The sequence below is a fragment of the Dendropsophus ebraccatus genome, chromosome 6 (genome assembly GCF_027789765.1).
Source record: "Dendropsophus ebraccatus isolate aDenEbr1 chromosome 6, aDenEbr1.pat, whole genome shotgun sequence".
In the NCBI taxonomy this organism is placed as follows: domain Eukaryota; kingdom Metazoa; phylum Chordata; class Amphibia; order Anura; family Hylidae; genus Dendropsophus; species Dendropsophus ebraccatus.
In genome coordinates, this window is record NC_091459.1 from 50492885 (window position 1) to 50508292 (window position 15408).

The window sequence follows — 15408 nt, forward strand, 5'->3', positions numbered from 1 at the left end:
TACTGGCTGCGGTGGTTCCAGCCAGTGATTGGCTAAACGGTCTGTCAGTTCAGACAGCCCCGCTCCAAAGCTGCTGCGGCGCGGGACCGGGAGAAGGAGAAGACCCGCAGTCCGGACAGGTAATGTATGATGCTGCTGAAATCGTCGGTCGACGCCGTGCACCGCTATTCCATCGTAGCTATGCACTGGTGGCGAACTATGATTTTAGGCCTGAACCTAAATGAACGATGAACCGATGACACGATCATCGGCTGATCGTTCTCTCTATTCCACGGAGCGATAATCGACCAATCGGACCGATTATCGCTCCGATTCGTCCGATTATCGCTCTGTGGAATAGGCCCCTAAGTAAAAGAGGTATTAAAAAAAAAAAAAGGGTCTAGAAAGGATCTCAGGCACTGTCCAAGCAAGTCTGCTTGGCTCAAAGATAGAAACAGATTAGGAACTCATTTTTTTTTTTGTATTTGTCTCTAATCAGTTGAAAAAAAAAATCCTGCATAACAACTAAGGGTCGTATTATACGGCCCAACATTTTCCTTTAAGTAAGACCAGATCTGCTAGATCTGCGCTCGCTTACCTAGCCCATACACGGCTTGGTTACTGTGCAGCAAGAGCTGTATTTATATATAATGTCCATGCGGCCCTTGCTTTTTACATGAAAAATAATAAAGTTTATACCTATTTTTCCCGGGTGCTCTGTAGCCTTTCACACGTGTTTCCTGCTCACACTTCTGGCCCTGTCTCTTCAGTGACAGCTGTTTTGCCAATCACAGAGATGGGACAGCGCCGCAGCCTGTCATTGGTTGAGCGGCCTGTCACTCATCGAGACTGATCTTAGAGGCTGATAATCTGCAGAATCGGGCAGATTTTCACTCCGTGCAATACAGCCCTACGTCTTCCCCCAACTATGTTAGTACAGGTCCTTACATTGTACTGAAATATTTATTACAGCACAAAGACAAGTAAATTAACTAGAGCAGCAAATTAACTTTTAAGTCTTGCAAAAAAAATAATTTATTGTGAACATACTTTTTTTAAACATATTTATTATTTGAGTATTATAACAAAAAAGTGTAATGAGCAGGGGCGTAGCTAATGCCTCTTGGGCCCTGGTGCAAGAGGTCAACTTAGCCCCCACCCCGACCAAGCGATGCTAATGGTATATCTCAAGACCGATATTACCAATAATACCAGTGTATAGGAAATATTATCACCATACAAATTACCGCCATACTGTTACTAACCAAATCCTGTATACTGAGACCAATATTACCAATGATACCAGTACACAGGGGGGCAAATATTACCACCACACCACAACCATCACCACCATATTGTTACTGACCAAATGCAGTATACTAAGACCAATAAAACATAGTAGCAGATAACAAGTAACAAATAATACCACCACATACTGACTAAAACTGCCACATACTGACTAGCACCGCCACATACTGACTAACACCACCGCTACTACAAACACCACTACTGCTACTAACACCACCACATACTGACTAACACCACCACCTACTGACTAACACCACCACCGCTGCTACTAAATAACATCCACTGAACACAGATCACTATCAACTCATCCAGTCATATAGAGGCTGACCCAGCCCTACACAGGTTCTGTACACCATATACATTACAGTGCAGTTACATCAGGTGACTCACAGGGAACGTCTTCTCTCTAGTGTAGACCACTATAGTACATGCATCGGTCTGTGCATGCCCTATTGTATACGCCCCCCCGTGCATTCCCCCTCATAGATGGCCCCATAATGTTATCCCCCTTACAGATGGCCCCCCTTGTGTTATCTCCCTTACAGATAGCCCCCTTGTGTTACCCCCCTAATAGATGGCCCCCAATGTTTCCCCCTTATAGATTGCCCCCTCTGTGTTGTCCCCCCTATAGATGGCCCCCCATGTTATCCCCCTTATAGATGCCCCTGTTGTCCCCCTTATAGATGGCCCCCCAATGTTATCCCCCTTATAGATGGCCCCCATGTATGTCCCTTATAGATGCCCCTCCTGTTATCCCCCTTATAGATGCCCCCATGTTATCCCCCTTATAGATGGCCCCCCATGTATCCCCCTTATAGATGCCCCCCTATGTATCCCCCTTATCCCCCCTATCCCACGGTCGCTACGCCACTGGTAATGAGTATTACATTTCAGTAGTAATATAATAAACATATCAAGTAATAATTGCATAATACCGATTCAGTCTCAACACAGATATCCAGAACAAAGAAACTAGGTAACAGACTCTGTACCTACTCTGTATCTAAAGTACAGGCAAGGGACCAAACTCGAAAGGGACCCATAGCAAACTTTTAAATAACCCCTCCCCCCTTGAATGTCCAACTCTTTGGGGGACATTTATGAAAATGCGCCCCAGGCAGATTTGCCCCTTTTCAGTGGCGTATGCCAGCTTTATCCCCCGCTTGCCTGATGGGGAGACAGGAGGGGGTGCGGTTAAGCGGGGATGAGGCTTACTGTAAGCCATGGCAGAAAGCGCAGGCCTGCGGATTTACTAAGAGTTGCCTGCCTCCTAGTAACGGTAACCGTACCGGGAAACTGGGGGCCGGGCTTTATATAAGACTGTGAAAGGATCAGCGCAATCACCACACGCTCCTGCCCTGAATCACCACAGGCTGCCTTGAATAATGGTTCGGAATCTGCTTTTGTCAACCCCTTGACAAAGGCAGATGCCGAAACGTGCGTCAGGCCAGGAGCGTGTGGCAATCCAGGGCACACCGGTATATATCACTATCTCAGACATCATTCATCTGTCAGTGTATTTTTTCACATACTCAATCATCAGACAATCATTTGCATGGAGCACTGGTCAGTTTATTCAAACTTATATATTTAAATACATTCTCTACCATATTATGCTATTATTTAAAGATTAAAGCCTAGCATCAATAGCAGCTGCTGCAGAACACCTTTAGAAGCAAAACTGCCACCTAATTCCTAAAATAAGCTAAATTGTAACATGAAGGGACAATATTTATGGTGCCTTCAGTGTGTGGTGGGGACCCTTGCGGTTAATAATGAATCTAGCATTACTACCAGCTGCTGCAGAACATCTTTGGAAGTGGACTTTATTTGGCATTATACAGCAGAAGGACAAGTGCCTTCCAGTACAGAGATCATGTGGTAGATGTTCATAGCATTGAAAATAAAAACCCAGCATGAATAACAGCTGCAGCAGAAACTCTTTGGGGGCAGACCTGTCAAACACCTGATAAAAGTGCAAAATGGGGCAATATATAAGGGAGAAATTTGTAATGGGGAGGGGGAATTACAACTATCATTATGAATAGCAGCTGCTACATACACAGACACACACATAGACACATATACAGTGGTACCTTGGATTAAGGGTATATTCACACGGGCGGGCTCGCAGCGAGAATCTCGCTGCGCGCCCGGCAGGTCCTGGCAGTTCCCATACACTACATACTTGCTGCGGTCTAAACGACCGCAGCAATTATGTAATTCTGCCGCCCTTAACCCCTTCTGCTCCCGGCCGGCTCCCCCGCTGTAAGCATACATTACCTGGCCTTGCTGCACGGGTCCGGCGTCCTGCTCTCCCGCCCGGCCAATCAGTGGCTGCGGCTGGGCAACACACTAATTGGCTGGACGGGAGAGCAGGACGCCGGACCCGTGCAGCAAGGACAGGTAAAGTATGCTTACAGCGGGGGAGCCGGGCAGGAGCAGAAGGGGTTAAGGGCGGTATATTTACATACTCGCTGCGGTCGTTTAGACCGCAGCAAGTATGTAGTGTATGGGAACTGCCAGGACCTGTCGGGCTCGCAGCGAGAATCTCGCTGCGAGCCCGCCCGTGTGAATATACCCTAAGAGTAACTTGGTTTAAGAGCTCACAGTTTTTCAAAAATGTGACTTGGTTTAAGAGCATTGCTTTGGTAAGAGCTTCCTGTACTGAGTGGGTGCGGGAGTGGAGGAGGGGCATGGTCTGACCCAGGAAGTCTCCCTCACCTTCCAAATCATAGCTGATCCACTTCAGGCTGGGGCTTGTATCAGGGGACAGGACTGTGGAGGTAATCTCTTCATAGCTGTAAACTCTCTCTCTCCGGACAGCGAGCGCTGCATGTATGTGCCCACATCTGTCCTGCTCATTCCTTTATGCTTCCTGCAGTCTCTGTCAGTCCTTGTGTTTCCCATCCTCTCTATTACTGTACAGTAACTTATAATATCACAGATTCTGCTGTTTCTGAATGTTTGTTTCATCTGTTTTACATGTTATTCAGAATAATAAATCATTTTTGGGGTGTGGAACCAATTGTCTGCATTTCTATGATTTCTTATGGGAAAATTTGCTTTGGTTTAAGAGTGGATTTGGATTACAAGCACGGTCCCGGAACGAATTTTGTTCATAATCCAAGACACCACTATATACTCACAAATACACAGCAGTTATAGCTCTGTCCTCCCCTCTTTCCCTCAGGCCGATTTCTACACAGAATATTTGAGGACCTGTGGGTCATGTGACCCACAGGTCTATCTCTTTCTGCCTCTTTGTATGCTGCCCGCCCAGCAGTGTCTCAGGAGTCGGGAGGAGGGGAGTCTACACTCATCTAGTGTAGTAGGAGTGGGGCCCGGCTGAAGTACACACCATCCCTGGTTAGCCAGCTTCAGGATAAAGGTCCTGAATGGCTAATCATGGACATGGCAGGGCAGAGCAGGCCGCCAGGCTCCCTAATGTGGCGGGCCCCATAGCAGCCGCTATAGCTGCTATGGCGGTGTACCTGAGTACAGGTAAAGACAATTGCTATATAATTGTGTAAAAGCCGACGGGTTATGATTAAAATTTCGATTTGTGTTTTCTTATATGGGCTGGTTAACCAAGAGTCCTATTTGAGGAGGGAGAATCCTTTTATTGCTTTCATTATGGGAGGCATAGAATGATTGTTCTATGAGATGTGAAAGTAACTCAGCATTAATGTTCAATAAGGAGGGAAGAAAGTATGACTTGAAATCCAGATTCCGGATAAACATTTACCTAGATGTCTACAAAAGGGCAACATTTTTTTAAAGAATTTTCCAAATTGGTGGAGGATTTAGATAAGGTAGTATATGGAAGGTAGTATTGAACTGGCCACTGGTGATTGGACTGATGTCTGTTTCCGTATTGCCTTAGCTCATCAAGGTACACCAGGGCAAAAATCAGGATGTGCTCATTCCCAGTGCAACATTTCTAAAATTAGGTTTATTTCTTATAATCCTTTCAGAAACATATTCAGCATATACTTGGCCTGTTTCCATAGGAACTGTGGAGCATTGCAATGCTGACATATGAACAAATGGAATCTATAGCTTATAGAACTGTAAAATCAGACGATCTCTCACTTCCCAAAAAAGATGTGTAACATACAGTCAACTGAATTAAAATGGAGGCCCTGTTCACATCATGTTTCCCGTCTCCCCTGCCAGTTCAATGTCAGAAAGGTATTCTGACATATACTGTAATGTACCTGCTGAGCAGATGTTGACTTTAAAGGAGAAGTCCGGCATTTGCTAAAAGCCGGCAGCCTGCAGGGGGAGAGGGGAACTGATTTCAACAAGGCACTTACCTTTCCACGTGCCTGTGGGAACCCCTCTGGGCTCCAGGGTGTCCACATTACACCCCAGCTAATGGACCGGTCTCTGAGCCAGTCAATGACTGGGGCAGGTCGCTGCTCTAGTCATCAATTGGCTGAGAGGCCAGTTCAGCAGCCAAGACAAGCATCCCCCCCCTCCCGAGACGTGGTGTCATCACAACTCAGGGGGAAAATGACTTCTGTCGGGGGACCCGCGGTCGCTGCCACCACTCACCACGGGCACGAGGAGAGGTAAGTACCTATGTGTAATCAATTCCCCCCCCTGCAGGATTTCAGCAAACGCAGGACTTTTAAACCATATTTAAAGGGGTATTCACATGTACTATTAATTGTCCCTTATGGTGTGATACTCAGGGAGTTTGACCTCTGGGCCCCCTGGGGATCTCTAGATCTGTGTCCCGGGCGAAAATTTTTTATTAAAGTATTGTATTGCCCCCCCCAAAGTTATACAAATCACCAATATACACTTATTATGGGAAATGCTTATATAGTGTTTTTTTTTCCTGCACTTACTACTGCATCAAGGCTTTACTTCCTGGATAAAATGGTGATGTCACGACCCGACTCCCAGAGCTGTGCGGGCTGTGGCTGCTGGAGAGGATGATGGCAGGGACACTGAGGGACACAGGGCACTGGAGGGACACTGAGCATCCCTCTGCCATCATCCTCTCCAGCAGCCACAGCCTGCATAGCTCTGGGAGTCGGGTCGTGACATCACCATTTTATCGAGGAAGTGAAGCCTTGATGCAGTAGTAAGTGCAGGGAAAAAAGCACTTTATAAGCATTTCCCTTAATAAGTGTATACTGGTGATTTGTATAACTTTTGGGGGGCAATACAATACTTTAATAAAAATTTTCGCCGGACTTCTCCTTTAAGCAGTTACAGTAAATCACAACTGTGATACCATAATGCAGCACAATAACCATGCAGAATAGCAGAGCTGGTCTACTCCACAGTGGTCAGCTGCCATTCCAGTGCATAACAGTGAATTATTATAACTGCTTAATGTAACTAATCTGATCCCCTTTATTGTGCAATAAGAAGCTGCTAATAAGCTTCATGCATATAAGTGCATCCTCTGCTGCAGGCACTGTGCAGGGCGGTGTACTCTTCAAGGCAGTGTAAGTAACTCTGCTACAAATAGCTTTTTGCCTTTCAGCTTCGAGCTTGTAGAAGGTTTGACCCTCCCGGCGCACCGTAGCTGTTTATTTACCATGTGGACATGGCGCCGAGCGCTACTCTGCTCCCTTGTAAACATTACACGGCGAGCCCGCAGTGACGTCATCAGGGGGAACTCCCTCAGCTACAGGGTGGCTTCTCGGGTCCCCCCTCCCATGGAATCTGCCCCGGTATCTGCCCTGCCTCCAGCGGGTGAACGAGGCTCGGAGTTGGTCGCAGCAGCGCGGACAATAGCAGGTGTGGAATCTGCTGTGCATGTCCTGCGCCATATGTGACGTAAAGTGTGACTGTAGGGTGACGTAAAGGTCACATGACCTCATTAAAGACTTTGCTGCCCCAGTACATTAGGGTACTCTGCTGAATAAATAGGAATAAGGAATGCGGAGGAATACAGCTTGAACCTCTAGAAACCATGTTAACTGGTGCCTGAAAGTGCCTTTCCTTGCTGCTGCTAGTCAATAGAGGTTTAATAGTAGATAAAAAACGGAAAATTTATTTTAATAAAGTTATATCACAAAGTAATAAACCTTTATTAAAGCCATGTAATAGCAAAAAATACAAACCTTTTTGAGTACCCCTTTAAATAGTTTTTCTAACAAAAGACACCTTGATGACTGATTTGTGAGGGTCTAACCATGGGGATCCCCCTCTGACCAGTAGGACAGCAGTATTTCATTCAGTGTACCCAGTGTAAGGGCAGTATTCCACTGGACAATTATCGTTAAATCGTTCGAATCTAAACGATAATCGTTCGTTTGAATAGCAGTTAACGATTAACGTCCGAACGAGAAATCGTTGATCGTTTAATAATACCTGGACCTATTTTTATCGTTGCTCGTTCGCAAATCGTGCGCACTGAATAAGATCACGGTTGGTCATTCACAGTAGTCACGAACGCAATAGCGACGACATGACGACCGCAAGAACGATCATAAGTAACGACTATCTTTCCATGTAAATGGGCGAACGATTTCAGGCCTTTCACAATAGCAGTCGTTTGGATTGTTTATCGTTAACGATTATGCGAACGATAATCGTCCCGTGGAATAGGGCCCTAAGGGCGTATTGCCAGACGGGGAAGCCCTATAGTGGAGTCTTTGTTTGACAATTTGTGGCACTGTAATGACACCGCCACGTGGCTGCTTTAATACAGCTCCAGTTATGCAATTTTTGCATTTTGCAGATCCATAAATATACGGACAATGTGAACAGCTCAATTAAAAACATTGGGCCTTATCATTTCAGATGCGCAATTACAGACAAAACTACAAAAAGTGTGAATGTAGCCTTAGGCCTTTGAAACTTATCCACTGCAAAAATCTGACACACATGTCAGTGGCTCTATTCATCTGCATTGTACTTTCCATAGAAAGGGCCTGTTCACACTGAATAACACAGGCAGAATTGTGCAGACTGCTCAGAATCCCATCTGCCTCAATGTGTCAATGGCATGGCGCCTTCTTTACTCAGTGTGAACATACCCAAACATAGACGATTGTTGGCAGAAAAAGACCACCTGGTCCATCTAGTCTGCTCTTTTAGTTTTTTCCTTTCTTAGTATCTTTTGTTTTCCCCAGGCAGGTTTACATTCAACTATTGTAGATTTACCTACCACATCTGCTTGAAGTTAGTTCCAAGCATCTACTACTCATTCAGTAAAGTAATGTTTTTCTATGTTGCTTCTGATCTTTCCCCCAGATAACCTCTCACTGTGTCCTCTTGTTCTTGAGTTCAGTTTTTTATTAAAACACTTCATTCCTGAACCTTATTTAGTCCGTTATCAATTAAAGGATTTGATCATGCCCCCCCTTCCATTCTTTCCTTCAGACTAGGGATGGTCTGAGCCCTCCGAGGTTCGGGTTCCTATGAACCCGAACGCTCGGCATCAGATTCCCATTGTCTGCCCGCTCCGTGTAGAGGGCGGATACAGCGGGAGGAACGCCTGGAAAACTGGGATACAGCCTATGGCTATGGCTGAATTCCAGTTTTCCAGGCGGTCCTTCCGTTGGATCCGCCCGCTGCACGGAGCGGGCAGACAGCGGGAATCATTGCCGAGAGTTCGGGTTCGTACGAACCCAAACCGAACTCGGTTTGGACCATCACTACTTCAGACCATACAGATTTCCTGATATGTTTTATACATCATACACTCCACCATTTTTGTAGCTCGTCTTTGGACCTGTTCTATTTCATAAATATCCTTTTTTAGGAGAGGTCTCTAGAACTGTACACCGTATTCCAGATGGGGTCTCACTAGAGCTCTATATAGCGGGATGCTGTCTTTGCCAACACAGGACTGCCGATATGATACTTGGATAGAGGATCCTCCTCTCCTAGGGAACATTGAACTGCAGTTTGCATTGTTTTGCCCATTGTTTTCTTTCTTTTGTGGTGTATTCTTTCCTGTCTGAGACAGTGTGAGAGAGCACTGTGTAAGCCTGGAAAGAATACACCTCTTCCTGCAGGACGAACAGCAGCTAGTAAGTAAAGGAAGACTTGAGATTTTTAAATAGAAGTAAATTACAAATCTTTATACCTTTCTGAAACCAATTGATTTGAAGGAAAAAGATTTCCGCTGGACAACCCCTTTACAGCAACCCTCTGATATCTATCCTTCAGCCAACCACAAATCCTGTGGTTCTGCTACAGTCATTCTGTGTGCTCTCACAATTCCTTCAGTATTACAGCAATTTTCATCATGCATTATGTATATGTATAATGAGTAGAGATGAGCGAACCTCAAGCATGCTCGAGTTTATCCGAACCCGAACCCGACCCGTTCGGCATTTGATTAACGGGGGCTGCTAAAGCCCTAAGGCTAAGGCCCTAAGGCTATCCATGTTTTCCAGTCAACCTTAGAGCTTTATCCTACTTCAACAGCCCCCGCTAATCAAATGGCGAACGATCGGGTTCGGATAAACTCGAGCAAGCTCGAGGTTCGCTCATCTCAAATAGTGAGGAATAGTGACTTTAACCACCATGTACATTGATTATTTTTTGTTTTACCCTCAGAAAATGAAGAAACAGAAAGAAATCGACAAAAAAGAAAATGGAAAAGCATGCGAAAGAAAAGGAGTTCCCATCCGAGAAAGCCTGGATCAGTGGAACGTCTGCTGACAGAGCTGCCATTTGCAAATGCAGAGTTTAGTTCTGTGTTTGAAAGTAACAATGATTTTCTTTATATTGGGCATCTAATTCTCATAGAAGACAACCCCTGTCCATGTTTTCTATTTGGACATACAACCATCATAGAGGAGGGGGTCTGTCCTGTTGGACTTCAGACATCTGTAGACATCTGTGTAGTATATTGACAGCTATTCATCTAAAAGGCCACTTTTGCGTCAGGAACAATGCCTAATCAATGCAAAATCATGCTGGGAGCATGACCTGCGGGGCTCAGAGTTGTTGTTTCTGATGAGACAGCTCCTTTGAGTAAAAGGGTACTTTATTTCAAATTAACTGGAAAAAAATGTTATATAGATTTGTAATTACCTTTTATTTAAAAATCTCAAGTCTTTCATTACTTATCAGCTTCTGTATGTCCTGCAGGAAGTGGTGTATTCTTTCCAGGTGAGAGATCCTGTCCCTTTAATACTCTAAGGCTTCAACACTGGTAAATTTTACACCCTAGCTGTAGCTTACTAAAAGCTGTATATTTTTTCCTTCAACATGTTTCGTGGCTAGGCGACGTCATCAGGAAGATATGCTGAAGCCTGGGTATTAGAGGGACAGGATCAGGTTAGGATCCAGGTTAGGTGGCAGCAGAGAGCACTGTGTCAGACTGGAAAGAATACACCACTTCCTGCAGTACATGCAGAAGCTGATAAGTACTGGAAGGTTTGAGATTTTCAAATAGAAGTAAATTAACAAATCTATATAACTTTCTGACACCAGTTAATCTGAAAAAAAAAAAAAAAACAAGAAAAAATAAACACAGTAGTACCCCTTTAAAGGGAAGATTTATGCTGATTTTGCTCCCATAATTACTGCACGCACCTTGCAGCCGGCTCTCTAGTGGTGTCAGGGGATCCAGGCAATGTGGGCTTTATGTGCGGTAAAATGGAGAATAATCCCGGGCACGAGGCAGGGGAAGAGCTGTAAAGTATTCATCTGGGCTTTGACTAGTCAGAGTTCTCTGTTCTGTCAGCGAATTCTGCGCGGTGACAGACAAGGAAGCCCGTTAGTGGCCACTAAGACATTTCAAAAGTCTGGGTGCTGAGACCCCCACTGATTGCTGTAAAGGACGGAAAGAAGTGCTCAGCTAAGTTCTAGACAGTGTCCTGCGGAGTGGATCTCGGTGCTCCCCACATCATGATTCAATTGGGTCTCCGAGATCCACTCTGCAGGACACCGTACGATCATGTGAATGCCCCCTTATTCACCTGCAGTGAGGGGAAAGACAGGCAGAGATGCACCTAGCTTTGCTTTTCTTTCCACTCGTGAGGATCTCAGCACTAACCCTTTACATATGCTCCCTAAATGGCAATGACCCTTTACATATGCTCCCTTGGCTACAGATCAGGCAACGGGTCTGTTTGGCAGGTGATGCAGTTATTGTCCCGAAAAAAAACAACTTAAACTTGCAGCGCTCTTTAAAATTGTCATGGCCTAGAGTGTCTGTGCCCTAGACCTGCAACGCCCCTCCATCCCTCCTCCCTGCCTTCCTCACCATTAGGAACACACCTGGGCAGAATTTTTCCTGTTCATAGCCTGTCTGAATAATGCACAGGTGTCTTAACAATCCAGCACATGCGCAGTGTTCAGACAGGTGAGGAATAGGAGAAATCCTTCTTGGTACATTCTTAATGAGGAAGAGGGTGGGGAGGAGGGGCAGAGGGGTGTCGCAATCCTAGGGCATGTACTCTAAGCCACACCAATTTGACGCTGGGCTGCAAGTGTGAAAGTTGTTTTTTAGGACAATAACTGCAGTAGCTGCCCAAGGGACCCCAGGACAGATTTTGTATTAAAAGCAACTATCTGATGGTACAAGCGGTTTGGGGGGTGGGGCAGATTGTGGGTACAGAGTCACTTTAAGGATAAGAAAAGCATCTTTTAGGATAAAATATAATGCATTAACATCATTTCTTGCAGCCACTAAAAAAGTGGAAAAAAAGGTGAAAAAGAAAAGGAAACAACAGAAGTTAGAAGGTGACGAAGATGGTGAAAAAAGTAAGAAGCAGAAACGGGCCAATTATTTTGTTTCCCTGCCCATTACAAATATGAAGGTAATTTTATGCATAAGAATATGTCATGTCAGGCTTTCACCATGTCTGAGCTTTCGTTCACATGTATATGTCAGGAGTATTCCCCAATGTGTATAGTTACATGGTGGCATATGCTGCACTTTGGCCAGTGTAAAAGCAAATGTACCACTAGAATGAAAGATTTTCACCTGATCGGAGCCCAGTGCACTGACATCTCCTGCCCTCGGTGACGCACCAGGCCAGAGACAGACTTCCTTCTGAAGGCAGTACGTCACTGGGGGGAGGAGATATCAGTGCACTAGGGGTGCAGGGCCTGTCTCCAGTGCACTAAAGTAGACATCTGCATATGGACAAACCAGAGGAGATCTCAGGAAGCGGCAGCAGTGGGAGGAATGGACAGGACCAGTACAATGTGCGTGGTAGCGCTAATCAAGTTATATGTAGATCTTTATTAAATAATTCTTTTTTCTTTTAATTCAGAATTTTTTTACATTTTAAGGCTAGGTTCACACGCTGTAACTGTGCGGCTGTATTTTTTATGCGGCTGTAAATGTGCGGGTGAAACTCCGGCCGTGGGAAAAAATAGACATGCGGCTCAAAACATACGGTCATTTACTTGGAAATCTGGTTCAACTAAAAATAACAAATAAAATGTTAAGAAAGTGATGCAAACACCTCTGGATGCATCTGGGAAAGCAGGGAACACAGTTTACATGAATCGCTATTACCGGGGTTTGCGATCCTCTGCACTATAGCCGATGTCTGTCATGGTTAATATATTGAATTAATAAAACACATTTTCTGTCTAATAAAGTCCCTTTTATTGTTCAATAATTAAATGTAAACGATTCCATCATTTTGCAATTAAATATACTGTTAAAATAAATATATATATAAATAAATGTATATTTATATATATATTTATTTTTTGACAGTATATTTAATTGCACAATGATGGATTCGTTAGAATTAAATTATTGAACAAAGAAACTGTATTTATTTCAACGAAAATGTGTTTTATTAATTAAATATTAATTAGTACAGGAAGCTCTATAAGCCGTTAATTCATATGCCGGCAATAGAGCATTCTTTACTAATCATCACTTTACTTTAATGAAAACATCAAATGTTTCTTCTAATTATGTTGTGACAATAGCATTATTAGAAGAAACATTTAGAATTATATGTGCGCTCAGCTGATTGGCTGTTCGGCTGAGCGCACATATAATAAGCCGGTCCGCAGTACAGTCACTTCATTGTGCTGCGGACCAGCGAAGAGGACACATCGGGGTGAGTATAGAGCTCTCCCCACCCCCTCCCCGGCACTGCACCCCTCCCAGCAAGGAAGGGGGGGTCAGTTAACCCCTTCCTTGCTGGGATGGGTGCAGTCTGACATCAGTCTGGCCCCCCGGGGGTTAAGGGGGATGCAATACATCCTCCCTTAACCCCTTGGGGGTCAGACTGTAAGCAGCGATCTGTAAAGATGCTGCATACTGTAAGGAGCACAACACCGCTCACAATGATGGGTGTTGTGCTCCTGTTTGTGTGTTTCTCCCTTTTTGTTTTTCAGATATCGGTATCCTGGGGATTACGTCGGATTCCATGGACTACGTCGATGACCAGCGGTTGTTCTTTGAATTTTTTAAATAAAATAAAATTTTAAATAAAATGGTGGGGGTGTTTTTATTTGAATAAAAAAATATTTTAAACTTGTGTCTTGTCTTTATTTCTTTACTTTATAGACTTAGTAGTGGAAGCCGTCTAATAGACGGAATCCATTACTAAGTTGGGGCCTAGAGTTAGCCGGTATAAAATGGCTAACACTAACCCCCTATTATTACCCCAGTACCCAATGCCACCAGGGGTACTGGGAAGAGCCGGGTGCCAGTGGTCCCGGAGCGTCAATATTGGACCGGGCGGCAGCAGGCTGGTAAGATTTAGGCTGGGTAGGGCCTAAACCAATGGCTCTTCCCACCCTGGTGTTACCAGGCTGCTGTCGTTTGGTTTTTAACCCGGCTGGTTATAAAAATAGGGGGGACCCTATGCGTTTTTTTTTAATTATTTATTTATTTAAAAAAAAAAACCCGCATAGGGTCCCCCCTATTTTTATAACCAGCCGGGTTAAAAACCAAACGACAGCAGCCTGGTAACACCAGGGTGGGAAGAGCCATTGGTTTAGGCCCTCCCCAGCCTAAATCTTACCAGCCTGCTGCCGCCCGGTCCAGGAGCGCCAATATTGACGCTCCGGGACCACTGGCACCCGGCTCTTCCCAGTACCCCTGGTGGCATTGGGTACTGGGGTAATAATAGGGGGTTAGTGTTAGCCATTTTATACCGGCTAACACTAGGCCCCAACTTAGTAATGGATTCCGTCTATTAGACGGCTTCCACTACTAAGTCTATAAAGTAAAGAAAGACAAGACACAAGTTTAAAATATTTTTTTATTCAAATAAAAACACCCCCACACCCCTCATTGACCATTTTATTAATAAAATTCAAAGAACAACCGCTGGTCATCGACGTAGTCCATGGAATCTGACGTAATCCCCAGGATACCGATATCTGAAAAACAAAAAGGGAGAAACACACAAAAAACACACAAACAGGAGCACAACACCCATCATTGTGAGCGGTGTTGTGCTCCTTACAGTATGCAGCATCTTTACAGATCGCTGCTTACAGTCTGACCCCCAAGGGGTTAAGGGAGGATGTATTGCATCCCCCTTAACCCCCTGGGGGCCAGACTGATGTCAGACTGCACCCATCCCAGCAAGGAAGGGGTTAACTGACCCCCCCTTCCTTGCTGGGAGGGGTGCAGTGCCGGGGAGGGGGTGGGGAGAGCTCTATACTCACCATCTGATGTCCCGATGTTGTCTCTTCGCTGGTCCGCAGCACAATGAAGTCACTGTGCTGCGGACCGGCTCATTATATGTGCGCTCAGCCGATCAGCCAATCAGCTGAGCGCACATATAATTCTAAATGTTTCTTCTAATAATGCTATTGTTACAACATAATTAGAAGAAACATTTGATGTTTTAATTAAAGTAAAGTGATGATTAGTACAGAATACTCTATTGCCGGGAATATGAATTAACGGCTTATAGAGCTTCCTGCACTAATTAATATTTAATGAATAAAACACATTTTCGTGGAAATAAATTCTGTTTCGTTGGTCAATAATTTAATTCTAACGAATCCATCATTGTGCAATTCAATATACTGTCAAAAAATAAATATATAGATAAATATACATTTATTTATATATCTATTTATTTTAACAGTATATTTAATTGCAAAATGATGGATTCGTTAGAAATAAATTATTGACCAACGAAAGTGTCTTGATTACAAAGAAAATGTGTTTTAGTAATTTAATATATTAACTATTAG

The 15408-nt window shown here is 44.3% G+C and overlaps 1 protein-coding gene across 7 annotated transcripts in view; it reads left to right on the forward strand.

Moving 5' to 3' along the window:
* Positions 1-4729: 4729 nt before the first annotated feature.
* Positions 4730-15408, forward strand: part of AKAP7 (A-kinase anchoring protein 7) — a 114343-nt gene continuing 103664 nt past the window's right edge. For 6 of the 7 annotated variants that reach the window (XR_011363642.1, XR_011363643.1, XR_011363644.1 and 3 more), the window contains exons 1-3: positions 6849-7050; positions 9826-9975; positions 11905-12038. Coding sequence is in view for 4 of the 7 variants with exons in the window: in XM_069974965.1 (XP_069831066.1) it covers positions 6849-7050; positions 9826-9975; positions 11905-12038 (486 nt within the window). In the remaining 3 variants the exon portion in view is untranslated. Of the gene's footprint in view, positions 4792-6848; positions 7051-9825; positions 9976-11904; positions 12039-15408 lie in introns of those variants that run through there. The other variant, XM_069974969.1, reaches the window with a different exon arrangement.